We start from the raw sequence: 19,984 nt of genomic DNA on the forward strand, positions 1-19,984 counted from the left end.
AGACCGTTAGGTCACAGGTATTGTAAGAACCGTAAAACCGTGTAACCCATGTAATCGTAAAACAAGACAAATTTGAATCTTTTGACTTTCCCCTGACTATTATAAATAAACGAACGTTTCATTATAAACTGTGACCAAACGACTTTATACATACCGTTTCGCGACGAGAAGTGTTTTAAATACATTAACGATTACACATACTGGCAGTCTCATTATTCGATCTCCTACAATATTACGCGAAAATTTACCCATTTTCGCTACTAAATCAGAGAAAAATTCGTGCGTTAAGGGCTTGATATATTGAATTGCATCACAAATTCGTTCTATTTTAATGGAAGAAGACGAACGAATGTTACAATCCAATATAATAAACGCTTGATACTGGCTATCCACGGGTATAATTACTCGTTGTAACGAAAGGATTAAACGAAAATGAATAGAGAGCAGAATGTTTTTGGCAGTTAAACGATACGCATCGAATCAAACAGATCTTAATTTCGTTCATTATCTTTCATTCCGCAGAAATGAGAAACTTCGTTAGAAAACAGAGCACGATAGATGTCCACTCGGTTAAAGTCAGCCTCAAGGATATCGTGTGCTATCTTTCCCTCCTGGAAGCTGGTAGGCCAGAAGATAAATTAGAGTGTAAGTAATTGTTTCTTTTGTATCGATCAAAGTTAATTAGATCTCATGAAAGCGAGCAGTGGGTATTTTTGTTCCGATCTCGGGTAACCTTTCGCCATTAACGCGTTCTTATGTCACTTTGTCATAAATCATGGCCTGATAAAAGAAAAATTCACGGACGGATGCATCGACAGTCACGGCTGTATTCCTTAAACGTTCGTATTCGCGTGTCCAACGCCACTCATTTTCTCAGTCTGCTTCGCTAGTTGCACTCGCACACAGTGCACTCGAGCTTGCATATCTGCTGCAACTTGTTGCACGCCAATTTCGACGCGCATTAATTCATTTGCCTTTCTCTCTTTTTTTTCAGTCATGTTCCGGCTGTACGATACAGATGGGAACGGCGTTCTTGACACAAACGTGAGTAGAACGAGATTTTTTGTTTTATTTTTTCCCTTAATTGTTGCAAAAAACCGATTCTCATCGACAGCGTGTTTAAACGCGAAGAAAATGGAAACTGCACGGAATTGCAAATAGTTTGCGACGTTTCAAATGGTCGATTTTATATCTATATTTTTGTTCAATGTTTTCTCACCATATATGTTAAACGAAATGATTATAGGTTTCATATGGTAGTATTGGAAATTTATCGACCAATTAATCGTAAATACGCCTGTCGATAGGGCAACGAAGTCCATCAACGAATTGAAATAGATCGATTCGAGAGCACCTTATCTAACGTAGCCACGGGTTTAATATTATTATCACGTTTCCCTAGGAGATGGACTGCATTGTCAATCAGATGATGAATGTCGCCGAGTATCTCGGATGGGACGTCTCGGAATTGAAACCGGTGAGTTGGAATATCATTAATATTCCTTTTCAGATGCACGTTGTCGTATCCACGCGCATCTTAATAACTCTATTTTTCATCTAGATACGATTCTTTTCGTTTAAAACATTTATTTTAATTAATACGAAAAGAAACCTTTTCTAAAATAACGAACCATCCCATTAAAAAAAAAAATGTACTTTAAATAACATCGTGAATTTCAATTTTGTAATAAAACAGTTGCCCCAAGTTACTCTATTATAAACATTACAGAAGAGATATTACGTTTGGGATGAAGATACATAAAATCTAAAATTTCTTTGTTTACACAACGAAGAGATGGGAAATTGATGAGCGATATCTAGACGTAAATCCTCGATATTTCTAGATACTGCAAGATATGATGATAGAAATAGACTACGACGCGGATGGTACGGTATCTCTGGAAGAATGGAAAAGGGGTGGTCTGACGACGATCCCGCTGCTAGTTCTTTTGGGCTTGGATTCTCACGTAAAGGAAGACGGTAACCATCTCTGGAGGCTAAAACACTTTAGCAAACCCGCCTACTGCAATCTCTGTTTGAATATGCTAGTCGGTCTCGGAAAGAAGGGCCTTTGTTGTGTCTGTAAGTATCATCGGAGCTTCTTTGATGTTACAACGGTTCTTTTTTCACGGATGTTTTGCTAGAAAACATTTTCATCCGATCAGCTTCCATCCTTTTTATATGTTCTCTTTTCTCCTTTTGCGCCTTGGTAATCTGCGATGAAAGAGGAGCAATTTTCGTAAAGTATATCGTTGTTTATCGAGTTTACAGTAACCCGCGTCTCGAGTACCAATCATTTTTTTCATTCGCACTGAAGCAACAGACAAACGAGCCGTTCTCTTTTTATATAGTTTGCAAGTACACTGTCCACGAAAGGTGCGTTCAAAGAGCACCAGCCTCTTGCATAGCCACCTACGTGAAAAGCAAAAAGACGTCGCAAACGATGGCGCACCATTGGGTCGAGGGAAATTGTCACGGCAAATGTTTCAAATGTAGAAAAACTATCAAGAGCTACAACGGGATTACGGGTTTGCACTGCAGATGGTGTCAATTGACAGTGAGTAGTCTTTCCTTTTATAATTATTTCCTTTGTCAATGAATCAGATTCCCTGTGTAGGCAACCAAATATTCCAGTTATGCTGTAAGTGTATATGAAAGTTTGGAGGTTTGATACGTGAAACTTGTATGTACGTTTCGATATAAAACGTACGTTTCGTATGTACGTACAGATCGTATTTTTTATATTTTCAGCAAGAAATGTAGACATAGCTGGAGTTGAAAGAGAAAAGAGATAACAAAGCTATAATTAATCCACGTTCGTGTAAAAATTTAACGATACAATAACGCTGAAAGTAAACATAATATAGAAAAATACATAGAATGCCGAAAGTATTGAACGCGCCAAATCTCTGACTATATTCCATTCTTGTAATTATGTTCATAAACATATAAATTCTAGTTGTAACTATCGAACAACAATTATACTCGTATAACGTTATTCACGCTAATAACGATTTTACAGTTGCATAACAGATGCGTTTCGCAAGTGAGGACAGAGTGCACGTTGGGTGAGTACGCAGTTCATATCCTTCCGCCTACGGCGATTTGTCCAGTTGTCTTAGACAGGCAAAGATCGTTATCTAGGGACAGTAAAAAGGGAAGCAAACACGGCCAGGATTCGTCGACTGTTGCCTCGGTAAGTGCAATGAGCTGAATCGAACGATTAAACACCAACCAGACGCGATATCAAAGGATTCTAATTCGAGATGCAAAATTCTATTAGCAAAGTGGATTCCTGACATCCGGTGCTGCTACTAATCAACAGCCAGCTATGTCCTTCCAAATTACACCGCCGCCGGACACTTTTCCACTTCTGGTGTTCATAAATCCAAAATCCGGAGGAAGGCAAGGCGAACGCATGTTGAGGAAGTTCCAATATATCCTGAACCCGCGCCAAGTTCATAATCTGGCCGTGGGCGGACCTATGCAGGGTTTGCAAATGTTCAAGGACGTGAAGAACTTTAAGGTGATCTGCTGCGGCGGTGATGGTACCGTTGGCTGGGTGTTAGAGACAATGGGTACGATTAATAATTTGAGAGCTGGGTATTCAAATGATCCATTTATAACCAGCATTTTGTGTTTAAACTTCAGATCGTGTCCAATTCGAGCATCAACCAGCCGTAGGTGTCATACCATTAGGGACAGGCAACGATCTTGCGAGGTGTTTGCGATGGGGTGGTGGTTACGAAGGAGAAGCTATTCATAAAGTACTCAAAGTATGTAAATATCATGATAAAAGATCATTCTTACACGGACAGTTAAAACGAGGTTGATGCATTTAAAATTGCTGTGTGAAATAATTTCTAGAAAATAGAGAAAGCGACACCTGTAATGATGGACCGCTGGCAGATAGAAGTACTTGATCAGAAAGATGAGATGAAACCAAATCAAGACAGTATACCGTACAATATCATTAACAATTACTTCTCTGTGGGCGTGGACGCCGCGATCTGTGTAAAATTCCACATGGAAAGGGAAAAGAATCCCGAGAAATTCAATAGCCGGATGAAGAACAAACTTTGGTACTTTGAGTACGCGACAACGGAACAATTTGCTGCCAGCTGTAAAAATCTTCACGAAGATCTAGAGATCATTGTACGTAAATGTTTCAAATGTTTAAAATGTCGTTTAAAAAGATGGTTAAGATTAATAATGAATTCTGTTCATCCAGTAATACCGATTGTAATCTCGATATTTCTCATTCACAGTGTGACGGGACACCGTTAGATTTAGCACACGGACCTTCTCTCCAAGGTGTCGCATTATTAAACATTCCTTTTACTCATGGAGGTTCCAATCTCTGGGGTGAACACCATACGAAACATCGACTTGGTAAACGCAAGAAACGACCAGACAAAGAACTAAGCACCAGCAGTTTTAATTCCGTAGATCTTACAGCCGCGATACAAGGCAAGTGCATAGACAATGTTTCGTGATCGCTTAACAAGTTAGATAGACGTAGTTAGAGCAAATGAAAAATAAGTGTAATGTTTACAGATATTGGAGACAATCTCATAGAGGTGATCGGTTTGGAAAACTGTTTGCATATGGGTCAAGTGAAAACTGGACTTCGTCATTCCGGTAGAAGGTTGGCACAATGCAGTAGTGTCACCATCACCACCAGCAAACGTTTCCCGATGCAAATCGATGGTGAGCCATGGATGCAGGGTCCATGCACTGTAAGTTGATCCTTTGAACACTTAGTAATTATTTAATTATATCTACCGATCACTTATAGATATTTTATTGTTCCAGATTCACATAACGCATAAAAACCAAGTACCGATGTTAATGGCACCGCCACCGGAAAAGGGTCGAGGCCTCTTCCGTTTCTTAAAGAGGTGAACTTCAATATTATCAAATAACGAAACTGGAAAATCGAAATAATCGACTCAGTTCTCGATCAGAACGTAGTCTCGACGTCGTCCCGCCTGTTTTATCTTATCTTAATTAAAAGAAAGGGAGAATGAAGCGTATCAATTCGGTCGTACTTAACACAGCTTCGATGCTCGTCCGAGAGCATGGAACGAGCTTCGACGTAACTTAGGTATTCTTGTGTACAGTATTTTTGAGAATAATAATAAAGCATCGCTCGTCTTAGTGATAGGATTAGCGGTAGACTCGTCGGTCATCGATACCGATGTATGATCGTTTTGTATACTATGCGGAGATACGCCGAATATGTTTTCTTCTCTTCCGTTTCTCAAATCCGTGGCTTGAGTCTACCGTTTCAAATGTGCAAGCAAATACGAGGTTGTACTATTGCAATCGAGCGTATAATTTATATACCGACATAACGGATTGTACGGTATCATGCAAAAGAGAAAATAATCTCGTACGTAACGTTATCTAGATAATATTAACGACAACTTCTTTAATCATTCTTTTTCTTTGTACAACACTTAGATATATCGTAAGGGTTTTATTTCTCCATAAAATATCATAGTTGAAGATATGCAGATCATATTCTTTAGATGAATAATATTTGTTGTAAGTAAAGAGTATAAAATCTAATTTTATATCGATCAAACGTTGAGTATGTATCTGTTGTACGTTATTTTATATTCTACTTGCTGTTTTTTGATCTGCATATCCTCGACCAGTCTTGTATCCGTTTACTTTTATAAAGAAAAAAAAAGAAAGGAAGAAGTTTATCGCATTAACGGCGCATGAAACTATTCGAATCGCTCCTCTTTTTTGCACGACTCCGTCCAATAATCAAAGATCTTCTACTTTTCTCTCTTAACGTTAAGATTTTTGTACGGAAGCTTAGTCGTAACTGCTTAGACATAAATCACGATAGATTGGTTTTATTTATTTATTTATTTATTTATTTATTTATTCGTCCGAACTTATTTATTTATTCGATGGCTCTCAAGACGGAGCAGTATATCGTAAGCATATCAGCATCAGCAAACCGAGCGCGGCTATAAATTAGAGCCGCGAGGTTCAGTTGTTCCGCGTTTGTCTTTTGTATGAATCGCACAATCAAAAGTTACGAAAATTATGCGTATATTTTCGATTTGATGCGATGTAGCTTGTTAATCGGTGCAATAGTTCTTATAATGCGCGCTCTTATAAATTAGTCCCTTAAGTTTCTCTTCAACATATTGTTGTCTTTCTACACGTTGGCCATCTCTCGATCGATACGCAAATAGAGTTAGCACTTTTTTAATTGTACGCGTATTAACGCGCGTCGAACTATTAAAACATAGAAGTGGATTACAGTGGACATATTAAATATCATATTGCTAAATAAGTAGGAGACAAACACAGATATTATAATCTACTGCGAAGTTTAATCAAAAATCGATTCAGCCAACGTGTTACGTATAATGATCAGTATTGTGGTATGGAATTTATAGGATTTTTCATAGAATTCTTCTACGACTGCATCAGCACGCACTTCCTCGTTGTCTGTACGAACGCTTCTATAAGTACATTTGTAATTTTCATAGCCTCGTTTCCATGAGTATTCCAACTTATTTACCATTAAATTATTTATTTGCCAGAAATGTTTGGATCATTTCTCCAAAGTATTTTTCAGATCTTCCGTCCGATAATAGAAGTAATTAAAAATATAGGTTGCATTTTTTATTTCCGAGCACACGCAACTCACATTCGTTTCGCGTTATTCCAAAATGTCAATTTTAGTAGACGAATCTAATCGTACTTTGACAAAAAATCGACAAGGCAGTATCGAGTAGAGTATACTTGATGTTACAACATGCCAATGTCGTCATGTTCACTCGCATTATTCTGATTTGTATCTGCATATTTCGCTTTAGTATCGCGTTTCGAGATATTTATGCTTTTGTATGGAAAGTGTAACGAAAAAGTACGACACCAAGTATATAACATCCCGCAGGGACCATCACAACGTCGAAAAATCCACGTAATGATTATAGAATGATGTTAAATTTTATCTTGTAGCAGTGATGACCATTAAGCCTGATGTAACGTTTCAAAATTGAAGCAACGTCAGCGATGTCTATTGTATCCTCGAATTCTTTCAATTTTATTATTTATTTTGAAAAAAGCATAGATCCTTCTGTTCTCTTCCATTTTTCTTTCATATTTAACAAATTTATCATCTGTTATTCCTTTGATCGCGTACAAACGCAGAATATACATTGCTCGAAATGAATTCCCACGAAAAGACGTTCTAGAGGCAAGCGTTTACGAGTCAATATTTTCAAGCATGTATTTCTCGATCGTTTTACGTAGAGGAATTGATATACAATTTATTCATCGCGCAAATAATGATCGTTTCCCTTATAATCGTTATATACGCATATTTCCCTTAGCGATTATATGATCGACTATAATATAATATAGTTGCTCTCGTTAGACGAATCGAAATATTACGCTTACGTATAATGATACAACCATTAAGGTCTTAATCGTTAAGTTGTTATTCATTAGCAAACAAAAATCGGATGAAAGAAGTATCGGACGACAGAATACAAATAAATACATATATCGTCGTGCTTCTTCGTCGCGAAACTGTGAATACTATTGGCACAATAATTACAAATATTGTTTTTCTATTGGATTGGCGCAGTGTCTCAGTGTGCTTGTCATTGTAATAATGTTATGATATAAGGAAAGACCCAAAAATCAAAAAAAGAAAAAAGAAGAAAGAAAAAAATGACAAAAAAAAATATGAGAAAAGAAAACAAGTATATTCCCGTGCACAGCAGCGTGAGAAACCCACATCACCATTGCCCGAAACCGAAACGAACTTTTTAACCCTTGATGCGAAATATCGATTTCCTCGAGATAGAAATACTTCTATTCTGATTCATGGATTAGTAAATATAATACAGGGTGATCCATTTTTTTAACGTAATTCATACGTTTTCGAAGAGTATGGAAACGAAAGATCACGGTAAATTTTAATTAATAAATACATTGTGAACATGTCCCTTGACCCTTCTGCGTCAATTCTTCTTACTCAAACACTTTTAAACTTGAATTCGTTTTTTTAAATTTAACATATTCCTATGGTATAGTTATTATAACAGATATAACTGTTGACGTCTTTAAATGAAACGCCCTGTATATATAAAAGTAACACATAGTAACATTGACAATAGCGCACGTCAATTATTCCTTTCTTTTTATTACTAAGCGCGCTCCATGATTCATAGTGGAACCAGTAAGTTAAAGGAACAACGTTGTTATCTTCAGCGATGAAATAAAAACATCTTACTAACCAAAACGAGAAAAGAAAGAAAGAAAAACGTGTATTTCTCGTTGATGATTAAGAAGGCAGAAAAAAAATATTTGAATCGTACGATTCGAGTTGAAAATTCAAAGAAAACGTTGCCTCGGTGCCTCGAATATTTTAGTCTAAATCGTTGCGCGAAGTATGACTGAAGACATGACAGAATAAAAATTACGCAGAAACATTGATTCCTTTGTCGATTTTCAAAAATTCTCTTACGTGATATCAATCGAATTTCCATTACCTTCGATCCTGTCGAAAAACTTTTTCTTTCATTTTTAAGTTAATTTTATTCTAGGAATGTTTTTATTAATTAAAATTTTTATATAAAATAAATACACGTAAATGATTTCAAGGAAATTTTCTATTTCTTATAGTTTCGTGAATATAGTTTCATGAATAGGCTCAATGCATTGGGCTAATGAAATATGCAGTCTTAAATAAATAAGTAAATAAGTATTACATTATACGATCTTACAACTCTCATTCAACAATATTGTTACAACTTCTTAATAATTCTTCTACAACAACTCTCTTACAACTCTTCTCTATAGTACATATTCGATTTCATATACACAACAAACAATTTTACGACGTGTATTTAAATGTCCACATGTCACAATGCATCAGTTCCACGTGTATACGTATATCGCTTTTCAGGCTTATCATTCAATTCTCTAACATAAACATTTGATCTGTATTGCTCACTGTCAATCCTTAATCCTAATCCCCAAATCGTCACCTGTATCCGCACGTGATTCATTCCTTTATACATATATACATAGTAATTCGACCTATATTTATCATATACTATATAAGTGATGCAAATTTGAAATTCAGAAAAAGATTTTTTATCATTACGTATTTTATTATTTAACCGGTTTTTATTTCAGATTTTTTACTTTTCTATCCCAAAAATCAAAATCGAAGAAAGATTTATATATTTTGAGATTTAGTTATCGGAGGAACTTGTCGAAATAAGCAGAGAGGGTTAAAAAACGAAAGAACGCTTCATTGGGATTTGTAACAGTTAAGCGCGATTGAAAGATATTCAAATTAGAGAAATTTACTGCCACTTTTACTGGGTCTATGTACGTTTGAGCACTACTGCCATTTTCCAAAAGATAGTCATATATGAAGAGAAAAGCCTGTCTATTATAGTGTATTATACGAAATAAAGTGTAAATTACGATACAAGATTCTCTGCGAGTATCTATTTCAATAAAAAATATTCTATGTAGAACATTGATTATTAAATCTTATAATGAATATAAAGTATCAAAAAGATATATTACATGCTCCGTATCATATACAATACATATATACCTATACATACATAGCTATAAAGAATAAATTATAAATTGAGATTGCTATGTATTACTGAAAGTATAATTCTTTAACATAACCGATATAATTATTTTGTAATGTATTTGGTTGTATAATGTATTTTGGTATTAAAAAATCATCTTCCTGTCTATGCAATCTGAAAAATTTACTAATTATATACATACTTAGTGATTAAAATGCTTAAAATTACGATAGCTTAAAGCGCCACATAGCGCGAAATACATAAAATACCGTCAGTGCACTTCCGGTCCATTTTTCTGACAAGTATCTGATAGCTGTCTGACATTTCGTTTTTGATAATTTCATTGAACTATGTACATGAAACACGTTATTTATTCGCATCGATGAAATAATAATTCGCGTATGTTTCATTAAAATAAAAACCGCATCATCAAAAAACACTTTTACAATCCGGCAAATATATGCACGAAAGGTAAGACTGACAAAATATCGTTATCAGGCGTGCCACCGGCTGGGGTTAGAATTATCCGAATTCCGGCACGGTAATCGCCAAAATTTTATTAATTTTATCATTTTTTAGAATACGCTATCACGTTTATGAAAATGATCAAAACGGGAGAGGATAACCTAAATCTTCAATATCAGCAAACAGTGTAAGTATTTATTGAAATTTAGCTTCATTTCAGTTATAAACGGTAGAATTTCCATTGATAATTTTTATATATTTTTACACGTCTTTCATTCATAACATTTGATGCTTTTGATTTTTATCTATCTTGGTATTACGCTATATAAACACAATAAATATCAAAAGTGTAATCTTTAAATTTTTTTATGTTAATTTTCTGATCTTTATTATTAAATTTATCAACTTAATTTAATTTCTTTTTTATTGCTCAATTTTCTTTTTTCATATATATATAAAGATCTTCTCCTCTATGTTTAGAGAATTCACTGGACAAGAAAATCAACATTCAGTTGAATTATATAGTAGCAATGTTGTTGTTATTCCTTCACCAGGAGGTCATAATCACGGTAGTTCAAAGGTGAAGTTAAAAAATATTGTTGATTTTACATGGGAACATAACTTTTACCCAGGCCAATTATTAGCTGTTCATATGTCTGGGAAATATTTAGCTTATGGCATAAAAGGTAATGGTAAATTTAAACTTAAATTATAATTATTTTATTGACCTTCTAAATTTAAAAAAATAACATTATTTAGTTGGTAATGGAGGAGGTATGGTTAGAGTTGTATACAAAGAATTGGAACAAAGAGCTCTGTTAAGAGGAATGCGTGCAGCAATACAAGATCTGGCTTTTGCACATGTTTCTAATGCAATTTTGGCATGTGTTGATTATTTGGGAAACCTTTTTATACATACCATTGAATCAACACCACCAGAATTGTTATGTAGTTTATTGCTACAAGTAGATGCAGAAGATATATCTCCTACTAGTCATCGTGTGATATGGTGTCCATATATTCCTGAAGATGTACCATCAGATGGAGATAAAGTTTCAAAGCTTTTAGTTCTAACTCGTGGTTCCAAAGTAGAGTTGTGGTCAGTTAATACTGTTTCGGCAAGATTCAGATCAATAGAGGTGAATGTGTACCTTACTTACAGATTATAAAATCCATACAAAATGAACAAAGTATCCAACTGTTTGACTAAATGATAGGCAATTGATCCAGCTGTGAAGGAAAATGGAGGCATGTTGGAAATTGATCAACATTCTGACACAATCATAGAAGCAACATTCAGTCCAGATGGCACAGCCTTAGCTACAGCTAGTTTTGACGGAGAAGTCAAATTCTTTCAAGTTTACTTACATAGTAATTCTCATGGTAATCAAGTACAACCTCGTTGTTTACATCAATGGAGACCACATGGTGGACGACCGATTTCCTGCTTGTTCTTCCTAGATGACCATAAAACATACCATCCAGAGTAAGCAATATGTAACAGAATATTTTATTGAATTTATTTTATTATTAAATTAAAATAATCACTGTAACTGTATTTTGTTCCACAGAGTTCAGTTTTGGAGGTTTGCCATAACTGGATGTGACAATAATACAGAATTAAAAGTTTGGTCTTGTGAGGTATGGTCCTGTTTACAAACCATTAAATTTGCACCTACACCTTCTACCGGTAAATTACCAGTGTTAAAAGCCGGCTTAGATCTTAGTGCAGGATACCTTTTATTATCAGATATATACAATAAAGTTCTGTACATATTAAGTCTTACAAAAGATAATGATGAAATAACATCAGTAAATACAATATCAGAGTTCCTCCTCCCGTATCCAATACTGAGTTTTGGAATTGTTGATGCTGGTTTATGTAAAATGCGTCCTACTGGAGAATCGCTGGAAGACTTATGTCCTTGTGAAGAAGATACTGAAGAGCAACTTGTTATAAGGATGTATCTAGTTCAACCAAAGTCATTACAAGAATGTCATATCACTTTTAAGCCTGCCTCACAAGTGAGTGGTAACTGCCTTATGGACACACTAACTCATAAATCACTGGGCTACTCTGAAGACACACGAGATATGGGAAATGTTAATCATAATGGAATTTCAGTGGAAAATTGCGAAGAAAATCGTTCCTTATCTGCCACACTTGAGGCAACAACAAATCACAATGCTGGCTTAAATTTAATGACGCCAGATGCATTCAGCTCGCCTGCCAAAAAAGAAAATAATGAATTAGATTCTCGCCCTAGTAGCCCAGAATTAGGTAAAGTGTTATCTGCTAGTCCCTCACTTGCACAAGCAGTTCAGGCTCTAAATGCAACAGACCCACCATTAGCCACAAATGAGTTAGAAGAACAAGCACCTGCTAGTAGTGGTAGTAGCCCGTCGAGAGAAGTAAGAGAAATTTTATCTCTTACAAAAGCAGATGAAGAACCAGAACCAGAAAATAAGCCAAAAGATACCAATACTGCTGATGAAGATTGGCCTAATATCCCGATGGTATTATTAAAAGATGTAAGCAGACATGCCATGCAGGAAGCCGATGGATTCACAAATGATGAAGAAAAAAGAAAAAGATTAAAAGACGAATCGAAACCAACAACGCATACTACAGGAAATACTGAAAATACATGGCAAACAACAAACGAATTGAATACTCTCGAACTAATAAATAAAGTAGAGTCAATTTTGGAAATAATTCAAGATCAACGACAGGAATTAAGAGAGTTAAGTACTGAAGTGACTAGATTAAGGCAAGAGACACCAATTTCGACGCGAGTAGAATCTGCTTTAGCACGAGCTTCACAGCAACTAAATGCAACCTTAGAACAAACATTATATAGCCAAATGGCTCGGCAACACGATTTTCTTAAGACACTTGAAACAGCAATGAAAGACAAAATTGAAACTACCTTACCACGTATTATTGAAGACACAGTAGAGCCATTAAAGCATCAACTTAGATTAGATTCTGCTCGAATGGATGAACTCTTAAAAAAGAATTTGACAGAACTCATTAATAGTAATCATATAAAAGACACACTTGCTATGGCAGCAGTGAATGCAGCAAAACCAGCATTAGACGCAGCATTTAAAGAAACCTTTACAAATGTTCTTTTACCTGGCATGGAAAAAGCATGTCAAACAATGTTTAAACAAGTACAAGATGCTTTTGTTAGGGGTACTCGTGAATGTAAGATATCTACGATTGATAATACGATTTAAGGAAAATACCAATTATATTTGAAGGCTAATTTCGTATAAAACATTTTTCTTTTTTTTTTTTTTAGACCTTCAAAATGTGGATGCAATTGCGGATAAACAATATCAGCAAAGAAATGAACAACAAAGTGAAGCGCTATCCGCATTAGTTCGCGAAGAGTTACAAACAGAATTAAATAGAGGTTTAATTATTCTCCAAGAAGGAACAATACGTACAATTCGTGATTCTATTAGAGATAATTTAAACCAACAACTTACTGAGATCACAAATGCGCGGTAAGTGTATTAAAAACACTATATCAGTTTCCATTAAATGGTGAAATTAATCGAATATGCTTATAGTTCTCGAGCTACTACACCTGCTATACCAGTATCAGCGGTTGCTGATGCTCAAGCGCGAGTTATATCTCTCCTCCAACGAGGACAGTTAAATGCTGCCTTCCAACAAGCTCTAAGTGCTAGTGATTTAGGCTTGGTAGTACTAGTTTGTGAAAAAACAGAACCTTCTAGAGTATTTTCTTCTGTAGGACCTCAAGGTCAAACCTCAAGATGTATTTTACAACAACCTGTAATTCTTTCACTTGTACAGCAGTTATCCGCAGATTTAGGACACCGTACAGAACTGAAGCATAGGTAATAGAGATATCTTTTATTATTAGTGCTTAACAATGTTAGATAAAAATTTCTCATTCTTTATGATTATTTATTAGGTGGCTTGAAGAGGCGATATTAAATTTAGATCCCAATGATCCAGTAACACGAGAACATATGGGTACTGTGTTAATGACTTTGCAATCTCAGTTAGCTGCTTTTGTAGCAGCTAATCCAAGTCATAGTTCTATACGGCGTATGAAAATGTTAGCTATGGCTGCCCGTGCACTTTTTAATCAACAACCTTGATGTTATATATGTATGGAATAGAAAAGACCCATTGACATCAGGTTTTACATGTTTTGTTTAAAAAATACCTTAATCTGAAAGTAATATTCACATTATCCCTTCATGTCAAGACTGGCAGTAATTTACATAGAATATAAAAGAATATTGTACGAAGTTATCGTTAGCAGTTTACACAATTTGTCGAAACTCGCGCCTATAATTTGATTTTTTATAAAGTATACACATTTACGAAATATTCGAGAGTTTACCAAAAAATTATTTTCTTGATCTTACATATAAACAAATATATAAATGTATTATACAATATAATTAAAGAGCGTGATATAAATGAGATTGTCATTAAAATAATGGCACAATAAACAATAAAAACACTATATGAATTTAAATTATTAATTATTTTATAATTATCAATAAAGTTTTATTAATCACCAATATTATTCTATCAATTGGTATTGAAAAAATTCTCTATTAAATTTTATGGTACATAAAAAAGATTTATTTTTAATTATTATAACTCTATCTTTTGATAGCATTTTTCTGCGAAATTATGCTATGTACTGTCTTTATATTTAAAATGAATTTTAAATTAGGATCTTTACATATAATTAATGTATATTCTCCTAATTCTCTTAAATGTTAACTTTGTATTAACCTATAGATAATACATTTCATGACATATTGTATAATACACATTAAACTTCTCATACGCATGAAGATACAGTAGCAATTAAATTTTAATTAGAATTTAACTTGTAATCTTAAATGACTTCCTTTTAACGAAACGATGTTTCAGGAATTTTGTGTTTAAAACTATACGTATTTTGAAGTATTTCTATTCCATATTATTTTATTTTATCTCTGTCTCATTCATATTTTCTTTTATCTAATATGCTGCTAACTGTAATGTAACAAACCAAGATATTCTATATTTCTTACTATGAAAAAATAAACACTTTGAAATTAATAAATTGTATCTCAAATTTTATAATATATTATACTAGTATGTGGGAGAATTTTAATGCACCTTATTAATTAGTAATTTCTCTAACGTATAAGAGCATATAATCAAGACTTATTTTTTATTTATGTATTACTCTATATCGTAAAATGTATATTTTCAGTATTCCAGTTTATATAATTGTTAAATGAATGTAAATAATGTGCAATTTATATGCATTTATATTTCCTTCATGTTTTCTACGCATAGAAGTTCCTAATTCAAAATTTACGTCGTGTTCCTTATATGATTAAATATTTGAACGAGAATGTAATATATGTATAGAGTGAGTATTATTAATTTAGAGTATTCATAGAGTATTATATCTTCTTTATCATAATCATATCTTACTTTAAAGTGATGTGATTCCATTTACTTATTTTTCTTACTTTAAGCGTAATTATTAGTACTACTTGAATAGTATAAAGGAATATAAAGAATAGGACATTTTAAAATACAATGAATAATTACATATATTAGTCAATAAAGTCGAATGCTTAGACATCTTTTACTATACAATATTGTAAAAAAAAATTGTTGAAATAATTTTGTAATGTACATCAATATGAGATTTTTCAGTTCTATCTTCCAATGTGTTCGTTCTTTGTTACACAAACATAAATAACATAGTTGTATGATACTTCATGTATTTACAAGTAACAATTTTACTAGTAAAATAAGTATACTTATATTTATAAATGGACTCATATAAATACATTACGACACAGCTCTAATTACTGCAATTTTGTAAGCTGAAAGAAATAACTGTATCATAAATAAAAGGGAATTTGCATAAATTTTAATAATTTATACAAGTTTTATGTATACGTGTCCTTTTTTCATTATGTATCTTTTTCAAATTATTTTGTGCTTCCTAACTGTGTATTCTTTACTTCTGCAATCAATGCTTCTTTGATATGTGCTGCTATTTTCATTTTCTTTCTCTTCTTAACTCTACCAGATATTTTTTCTTTAACATTTTTTGGAATTTCTGTTTGTGATTTACTCTTCTTCTTCAGACAACTGAGAGGATTTGGGCCCCCTTTTTTCTTCTTTTTTAGTCTTACTTCTGTTTTATCAGTTACTCCAGCTACTTCTTTTAGTACTTTAATATTTTCTTTCTCCCATTCAGTCATCCCTAATTCTTTACGAATATTTTCAGCATATTCACGACTAGCTTGTGAAGGTGCTTCCAAAGTTGGTGCTTTACCATGCAAATACATTATTGGTACACCTGGAATTTTTCTCAAGTAATCCTGAAGTTCTCTGTCTTGCGTAGCTATAATATATCTGAAAAAAACATAACAGATATATATACATATATGTATAGTATCACTAATTTTAATTTCCACCCATTGAAATTTTTATTATACCTAAATGAATTATTTTTTCCAACCATAGATAGTAAACATTTTGTGCCACTAATTGAATGTTTTTCATGTCCACATTTATGTATAGGATATTGTTTAACAATTTGCATAGCACCACTAACTGCTTTTGAAAATGAACTTAATTTTTCAGTTTCCAAAATGATACATGGTGTAGTTAATAATTTTACTTCAGATTGAAAATATTTTGATAATTGATCTTGTATATTAAATTTATTCTAAAAAGAATTAAAAATTATTACAGATTCAAGTCACTTGTCTTCATTAATTTATAAGTAATTATATATATCATTTTCTATTCTTTATATACTGAAAGCAGACATCAACTTTAATTACAGTAACATAAAATAATATATTTAAATGCAAACCTCTAACGCAGCCAAAGCAAATGTGCCATCAATAAGAACTTGAAACGGAGATCTAAATTTGAAGTTGTTAATAAAAAAGCTTAAATTTTTTCTCGCTTTTTTCTGTCGGTTTGTTTTCATCTTATTTTCCCAGCTAACCTTAAAATGTGTCACATTTATCTTATACACATACAGATTTAATCTTCGAAATAATATGATAAAATATTATTAAACATTGTAAACCTTTATTTTAAATTGACAAAAATACTAAAAATTTTAACCACTAAATAAAGAGCTTTGCTTTTTCAATGTATTTCATAAACACAAATTGTGTATATATATACATATAGAAAGATTACTCAATATGCAATATAACATAACCTACTTTCAGAGGTGATCGGAATCGGAAGTGAATAGAAGTAAACTGAACGTTGTGTTGCTCGTTGATTTGAAAACATAGTTATTACTTATATTTTGTGTACTATTCCTGAGAAAAATTTTGCATTATCGATTTCATTCGTAACAGAAATTCATCAAAATGTAAATGTTTATACAAAATTTTTTATCGTTTTAACAGTAATTTTTGTATTTACACAAAACTTAACCTTACTTTTCTATTTATATGCTATCTTTTTGTGTAAATTTTATCTGAAGGTTATAACTTTTCTCTTTGAATTCCTATTAGCAATTTTCTAACAGAACAACTTTTATTTTTAGGTCGTCTTTAACTAAGCCAAAATCTGAAATGACTCCTGAGGAATTAGCAAAACGAGAGGAAGAAGAATTTAACACTGGACCACTTTCAGTATTAACTCAATCTGTGAAAAATAATACACAAGTTTTAATTAATTGTAGAAATAACAAAAAATTATTAGGAAGAGTAAAAGCATTTGATAGACATTGTAACATGGTTTTAGAAAATGTAAAAGAAATGTGGACTGAACTTCCACGTACTGGTAAAGGAAAAAAAAAGGTAATATAATATAACTATGTGGTATTGAAGCAAAACTTATGATTGACAGTATACTGAAAGCTTTGTTTTTATCTAGGCAAAACCAGTAAATAAGGATAGATTTATTCCAAAAATGTTTTTGAGAGGTGATTCTGTAATTCTAGTTCTACGAAATCCTTTAGCAACAGCATCAGGAAAATAATTTTACCAATATCTTCACTATTTTATAACTTATAAATAAGAAACATGAATTTGAAATAAATTTTTTAATTTAAACTATAAATATGTATAATTTATTCGTGTTAACAATTATATCTTGAATTTAATATAATATACTTTCTCTTATATTTTAAGTATAAAAATGAAACAGTGTTAAGTAGGTCATGACATTTATTTGTAATGAATTATACAAAAAATCATTAATCTTTTTCAGCAATTGCAGTAAGATGCTTATCAATTTCTTGTTCTGTTAAAGTTCTGAAACATAAAAACATTTCATACGTTATTTATTTACAACAATTTTATACATGAAGTAGAAATAATATTTACCGAAATTTGGGATTGTCCTTTGATACTACCCCAACTTCTATCTCTGTTGGCTTAAAATCTACTGATAAAACAGTAGATAAACAAGTAATTGCTAACTGTATTGTTTCATCATGATCATAGTTTTGTTTCTTCTTTAACTTTTTTTCCAGATAAGAATTAGCTTCAGTTTGTTTAGCACCAACAGAGATGGCTCTGTAACCACAATAATATCCTGCAGGATCAGCCTTATAAACACAAGGTCCTTTTTCTTTGTCATATGAAATAAGCATCATAGAACATCCAAGAGGCCGCATTTCTGCATTTTGTGTATATACTTGACTGATATCTGCAATACGTCTGCATAATGCATCCACAGGAATTTCATATTCATACTTGTATTTAAAATGAGCTGCTTCATATCTTGCACGTTGAACTTGAGATCTGCTATCGGCTAAAATGCACAACAAAAACAATATATCTTTAGTACAAAAAAGATCTAGATATTTCAAATAATAATGATTGAAAAATTATATAACAAATCTTTAGGATAATCATTTTCTTTAAAACTTTACTCACCTATCATGCCTGTCACAAGGCAACCGATATGCTCAGTGAGTTGAAAAATATGAGTAACACTGGAAGCATCAAGCAGCTTATCCTATAAACAAATATCCTTAAATTTAATAAGTTTCATTTGTATTCTTTGCAGAAAAATCTTTAAATGTTACTTTAAAATACTATACTATATACTGTAGAAAGAAGAGGATAATATTATAAAGAACTACTAGTAATAACAGTATAGTGATAGAGGTTATCTTACAGGCACTTTCTTTTGTGTAGCAAAAACAGCTGTGTCCACTCCTTTTACAGCAACAGATGTCAAACCACCTTGATTTATCGCTTTAAACGCATATTCTGCAAAATATTCGATACTTTTACTTAAAAAGGTTGAAAATTGCTAATCACGCCATGTCATGGTTCCCGCTTAGAAAATTCGTATAAGAGTTAGTACTTCGAAAGACAGCAACAAAAATTGAAAAACTGTTTATGTCTTAATGTAAAATATTTTCACAAATCTTACCTACTTGGTAAAGCCGCCCTTCCGGTGAAAAGATTGTAATATGTCTATCAAAACCAGCACTACTACCGCGCGCCATATTCGCAAATAATGTTAATGGTCGCGTTTAAAAGTTGCAGGCAACTATTCGAAACGTCAAATCATGCAAGGCGAGTATTAAGGTAATTTACATTGAACGACAGAAATTTTTACCGGAACAATTTTTATATATTCTTATATTCATTTAGAAAAGTAGACTTAAAATCAAATATAAAGATCTGACTTTCTAAGAAATTTGTAAAATTGTTTATTACTTATCCTTACAATTTTAATATATTTTTTAATATAAAATTATGCTCTTTATTATTCTGTATAAAAATCTGAATTTTATTTAAAGATTAAATTATAATTAAAAAAGATAATTGTTTAGTATTAACAGTTAGAATTTAAAAAGATATAAATTTTAAAATTTGATTTCAAAAGTAATATATTTTATTATGAATATTTCTCT

General features: G+C 32.6%; 5 protein-coding genes across 8 annotated transcripts in view; 3 read left to right on the forward strand and 2 right to left on the reverse strand.

Moving 5' to 3' along the window:
• LOC126869377 (diacylglycerol kinase 1) overlaps nucleotides 1–6,347 on the forward strand; it is a 150,714-nt gene extending 144,367 nt beyond the window's left edge. Inside the window, exons 7-18 of the mRNA XM_050625838.1 lie at nucleotides 523–645; nucleotides 995–1,044; nucleotides 1,403–1,477; nucleotides 1,845–2,082; nucleotides 2,352–2,557; nucleotides 3,023–3,196; nucleotides 3,284–3,578; nucleotides 3,652–3,776; nucleotides 3,868–4,155; nucleotides 4,269–4,470; nucleotides 4,558–4,739; nucleotides 4,816–6,347. Coding sequence (XP_050481795.1) covers nucleotides 523–645; nucleotides 995–1,044; nucleotides 1,403–1,477; nucleotides 1,845–2,082; nucleotides 2,352–2,557; nucleotides 3,023–3,196; nucleotides 3,284–3,578; nucleotides 3,652–3,776; nucleotides 3,868–4,155; nucleotides 4,269–4,470; nucleotides 4,558–4,739; nucleotides 4,816–4,905 — 2,048 coding nt within the window. The 3' untranslated portion in view covers nucleotides 4,906–6,347. The remainder of the gene's footprint in view (nucleotides 1–522; nucleotides 646–994; nucleotides 1,045–1,402; nucleotides 1,478–1,844; nucleotides 2,083–2,351; nucleotides 2,558–3,022; nucleotides 3,197–3,283; nucleotides 3,579–3,651; nucleotides 3,777–3,867; nucleotides 4,156–4,268; nucleotides 4,471–4,557; nucleotides 4,740–4,815) is intronic.
• Nucleotides 6,348–9,865: 3,518 nt separating this feature from the next.
• LOC126869375 (enhancer of mRNA-decapping protein 4) lies at nucleotides 9,866–14,578 on the forward strand. Its single transcript, XM_050625837.1, has 9 exons — nucleotides 9,866–10,070; nucleotides 10,179–10,251; nucleotides 10,545–10,750; nucleotides 10,824–11,203; nucleotides 11,282–11,550; nucleotides 11,636–13,275; nucleotides 13,373–13,580; nucleotides 13,647–13,937; nucleotides 14,015–14,578. Exons 2-9 carry the CDS (start codon nucleotides 10,196–10,198, stop codon nucleotides 14,202–14,204), a joined length of 3,240 nt encoding a protein of 1,079 aa, XP_050481794.1. The 5' UTR covers nucleotides 9,866–10,070; nucleotides 10,179–10,195; the 3' UTR covers nucleotides 14,205–14,578.
• A 1,078-nt stretch (nucleotides 14,579–15,656) lies between these two features.
• LOC126869384 (rRNA-processing protein UTP23 homolog) lies at nucleotides 15,657–17,467 on the reverse strand. Of its 3 annotated transcripts, none has more exons than XM_050625852.1 (4): nucleotides 17,322–17,467; nucleotides 16,958–17,095; nucleotides 16,575–16,807; nucleotides 15,657–16,491 (listed from the first exon to the last, which is right to left on the reverse strand). In XM_050625852.1, exons 2-4 carry the CDS (start codon nucleotides 17,075–17,077, stop codon nucleotides 16,062–16,064), a joined length of 783 nt encoding a protein of 260 aa, XP_050481809.1. In that variant the 5' UTR covers nucleotides 17,078–17,095; nucleotides 17,322–17,467; the 3' UTR covers nucleotides 15,657–16,061. The 3 variants fall into 3 exon arrangements, with proteins under 3 accessions (XP_050481809.1, XP_050481810.1, XP_050481811.1); XM_050625853.1 differs by having other exon boundaries at nucleotides 17,180–17,328; XM_050625854.1 differs by lacking the exon at nucleotides 17,322–17,467 and adding an exon at nucleotides 17,180–17,315 and having other exon boundaries at nucleotides 16,958–17,090.
• LOC126869390 (probable small nuclear ribonucleoprotein Sm D2) lies at nucleotides 16,917–18,171 on the forward strand. Of its 2 annotated transcripts, none has more exons than XM_050625867.1 (3): nucleotides 16,917–17,065; nucleotides 17,654–17,909; nucleotides 17,986–18,171. In XM_050625867.1, the coding sequence occupies exons 2-3, from the start codon at nucleotides 17,682–17,684 to the stop codon at nucleotides 18,088–18,090; spliced, it is 333 nt and encodes a 110-aa protein (XP_050481824.1). In that variant the 5' UTR covers nucleotides 16,917–17,065; nucleotides 17,654–17,681; the 3' UTR covers nucleotides 18,091–18,171. The 2 variants fall into 2 exon arrangements, with proteins under 2 accessions (XP_050481824.1, XP_050481823.1); XM_050625866.1 differs by lacking the exon at nucleotides 16,917–17,065 and adding an exon at nucleotides 17,328–17,476.
• Nucleotides 18,172–18,260: 89 nt separating this feature from the next.
• LOC126869385 (proteasome subunit alpha type-6-like) lies at nucleotides 18,261–19,655 on the reverse strand. The gene is made up of 5 exons (XM_050625856.1): nucleotides 19,498–19,655; nucleotides 19,237–19,331; nucleotides 18,993–19,074; nucleotides 18,438–18,867; nucleotides 18,261–18,365 (listed from the first exon to the last, which is right to left on the reverse strand). The coding sequence occupies exons 1-5, from the start codon at nucleotides 19,571–19,573 to the stop codon at nucleotides 18,308–18,310; spliced, it is 741 nt and encodes a 246-aa protein (XP_050481813.1). The 5' UTR covers nucleotides 19,574–19,655; the 3' UTR covers nucleotides 18,261–18,307.
• Between the last annotated feature and the right edge of the window lie 329 nt (nucleotides 19,656–19,984).

The sequence above is a fragment of the Bombus huntii genome, chromosome 9 (assembly GCF_024542735.1).
Source record: "Bombus huntii isolate Logan2020A chromosome 9, iyBomHunt1.1, whole genome shotgun sequence".
NCBI lineage: Eukaryota > Metazoa > Arthropoda > Insecta > Hymenoptera > Apidae > Bombus > Bombus huntii.

Bases quoted from the DNA above. Each gene is read 5' to 3' on its own strand.
- LOC126869375 (XM_050625837.1), top strand. From the start codon at position 10,196: ATGAAAATGATCAAAACGGGAGAGGATAACCTAAATCTTCAATATCAG. The intron at 11,204-11,281 runs GTGAATGTGTAC...ACTAAATGATAG, and splicing joins CAAGATTCAGATCAATAGAG to GCAATTGATCCAGCTGTGAA. The intron at 13,276-13,372 runs GTAAGATATCTA...TTTTTTTTTTAG, and splicing joins TGTTAGGGGTACTCGTGAAT to ACCTTCAAAATGTGGATGCA.
- LOC126869384 (XM_050625852.1), bottom strand. From the start codon at position 17,077: ATGAAAACAAACCGACAGAAAAAAGCGAGAAAAAATTTAAGCTTTTTT. The intron at 16,808-16,957 runs GTTTGCATTTAA...AATTCTTTTTAG, and splicing joins TTGCTTTGGCTGCGTTAGAG to AATAAATTTAATATACAAGA. The intron at 16,492-16,574 runs GTATAATAAAAA...TGTTTTTTTCAG, and splicing joins GGAAAAAATAATTCATTTAG to ATATATTATAGCTACGCAAG.
- LOC126869390 (XM_050625866.1), top strand. The intron at 17,910-17,985 runs GTAATATAATAT...GTTTTTATCTAG, and splicing joins CTGGTAAAGGAAAAAAAAAG to GCAAAACCAGTAAATAAGGA.
- LOC126869385 (XM_050625856.1), bottom strand. From the start codon at position 19,573: ATGGCGCGCGGTAGTAGTGCTGGTTTTGATAGACATATTACAATCTTT. The intron at 19,332-19,497 runs GTAAGATTTGTG...AATATTTTGCAG, and splicing joins AGGGCGGCTTTACCAAGTAG to AATATGCGTTTAAAGCGATA. The intron at 18,366-18,437 runs GTAAATATTATT...TTTATGTTTCAG, and splicing joins AAGGACAATCCCAAATTTCG to AACTTTAACAGAACAAGAAA.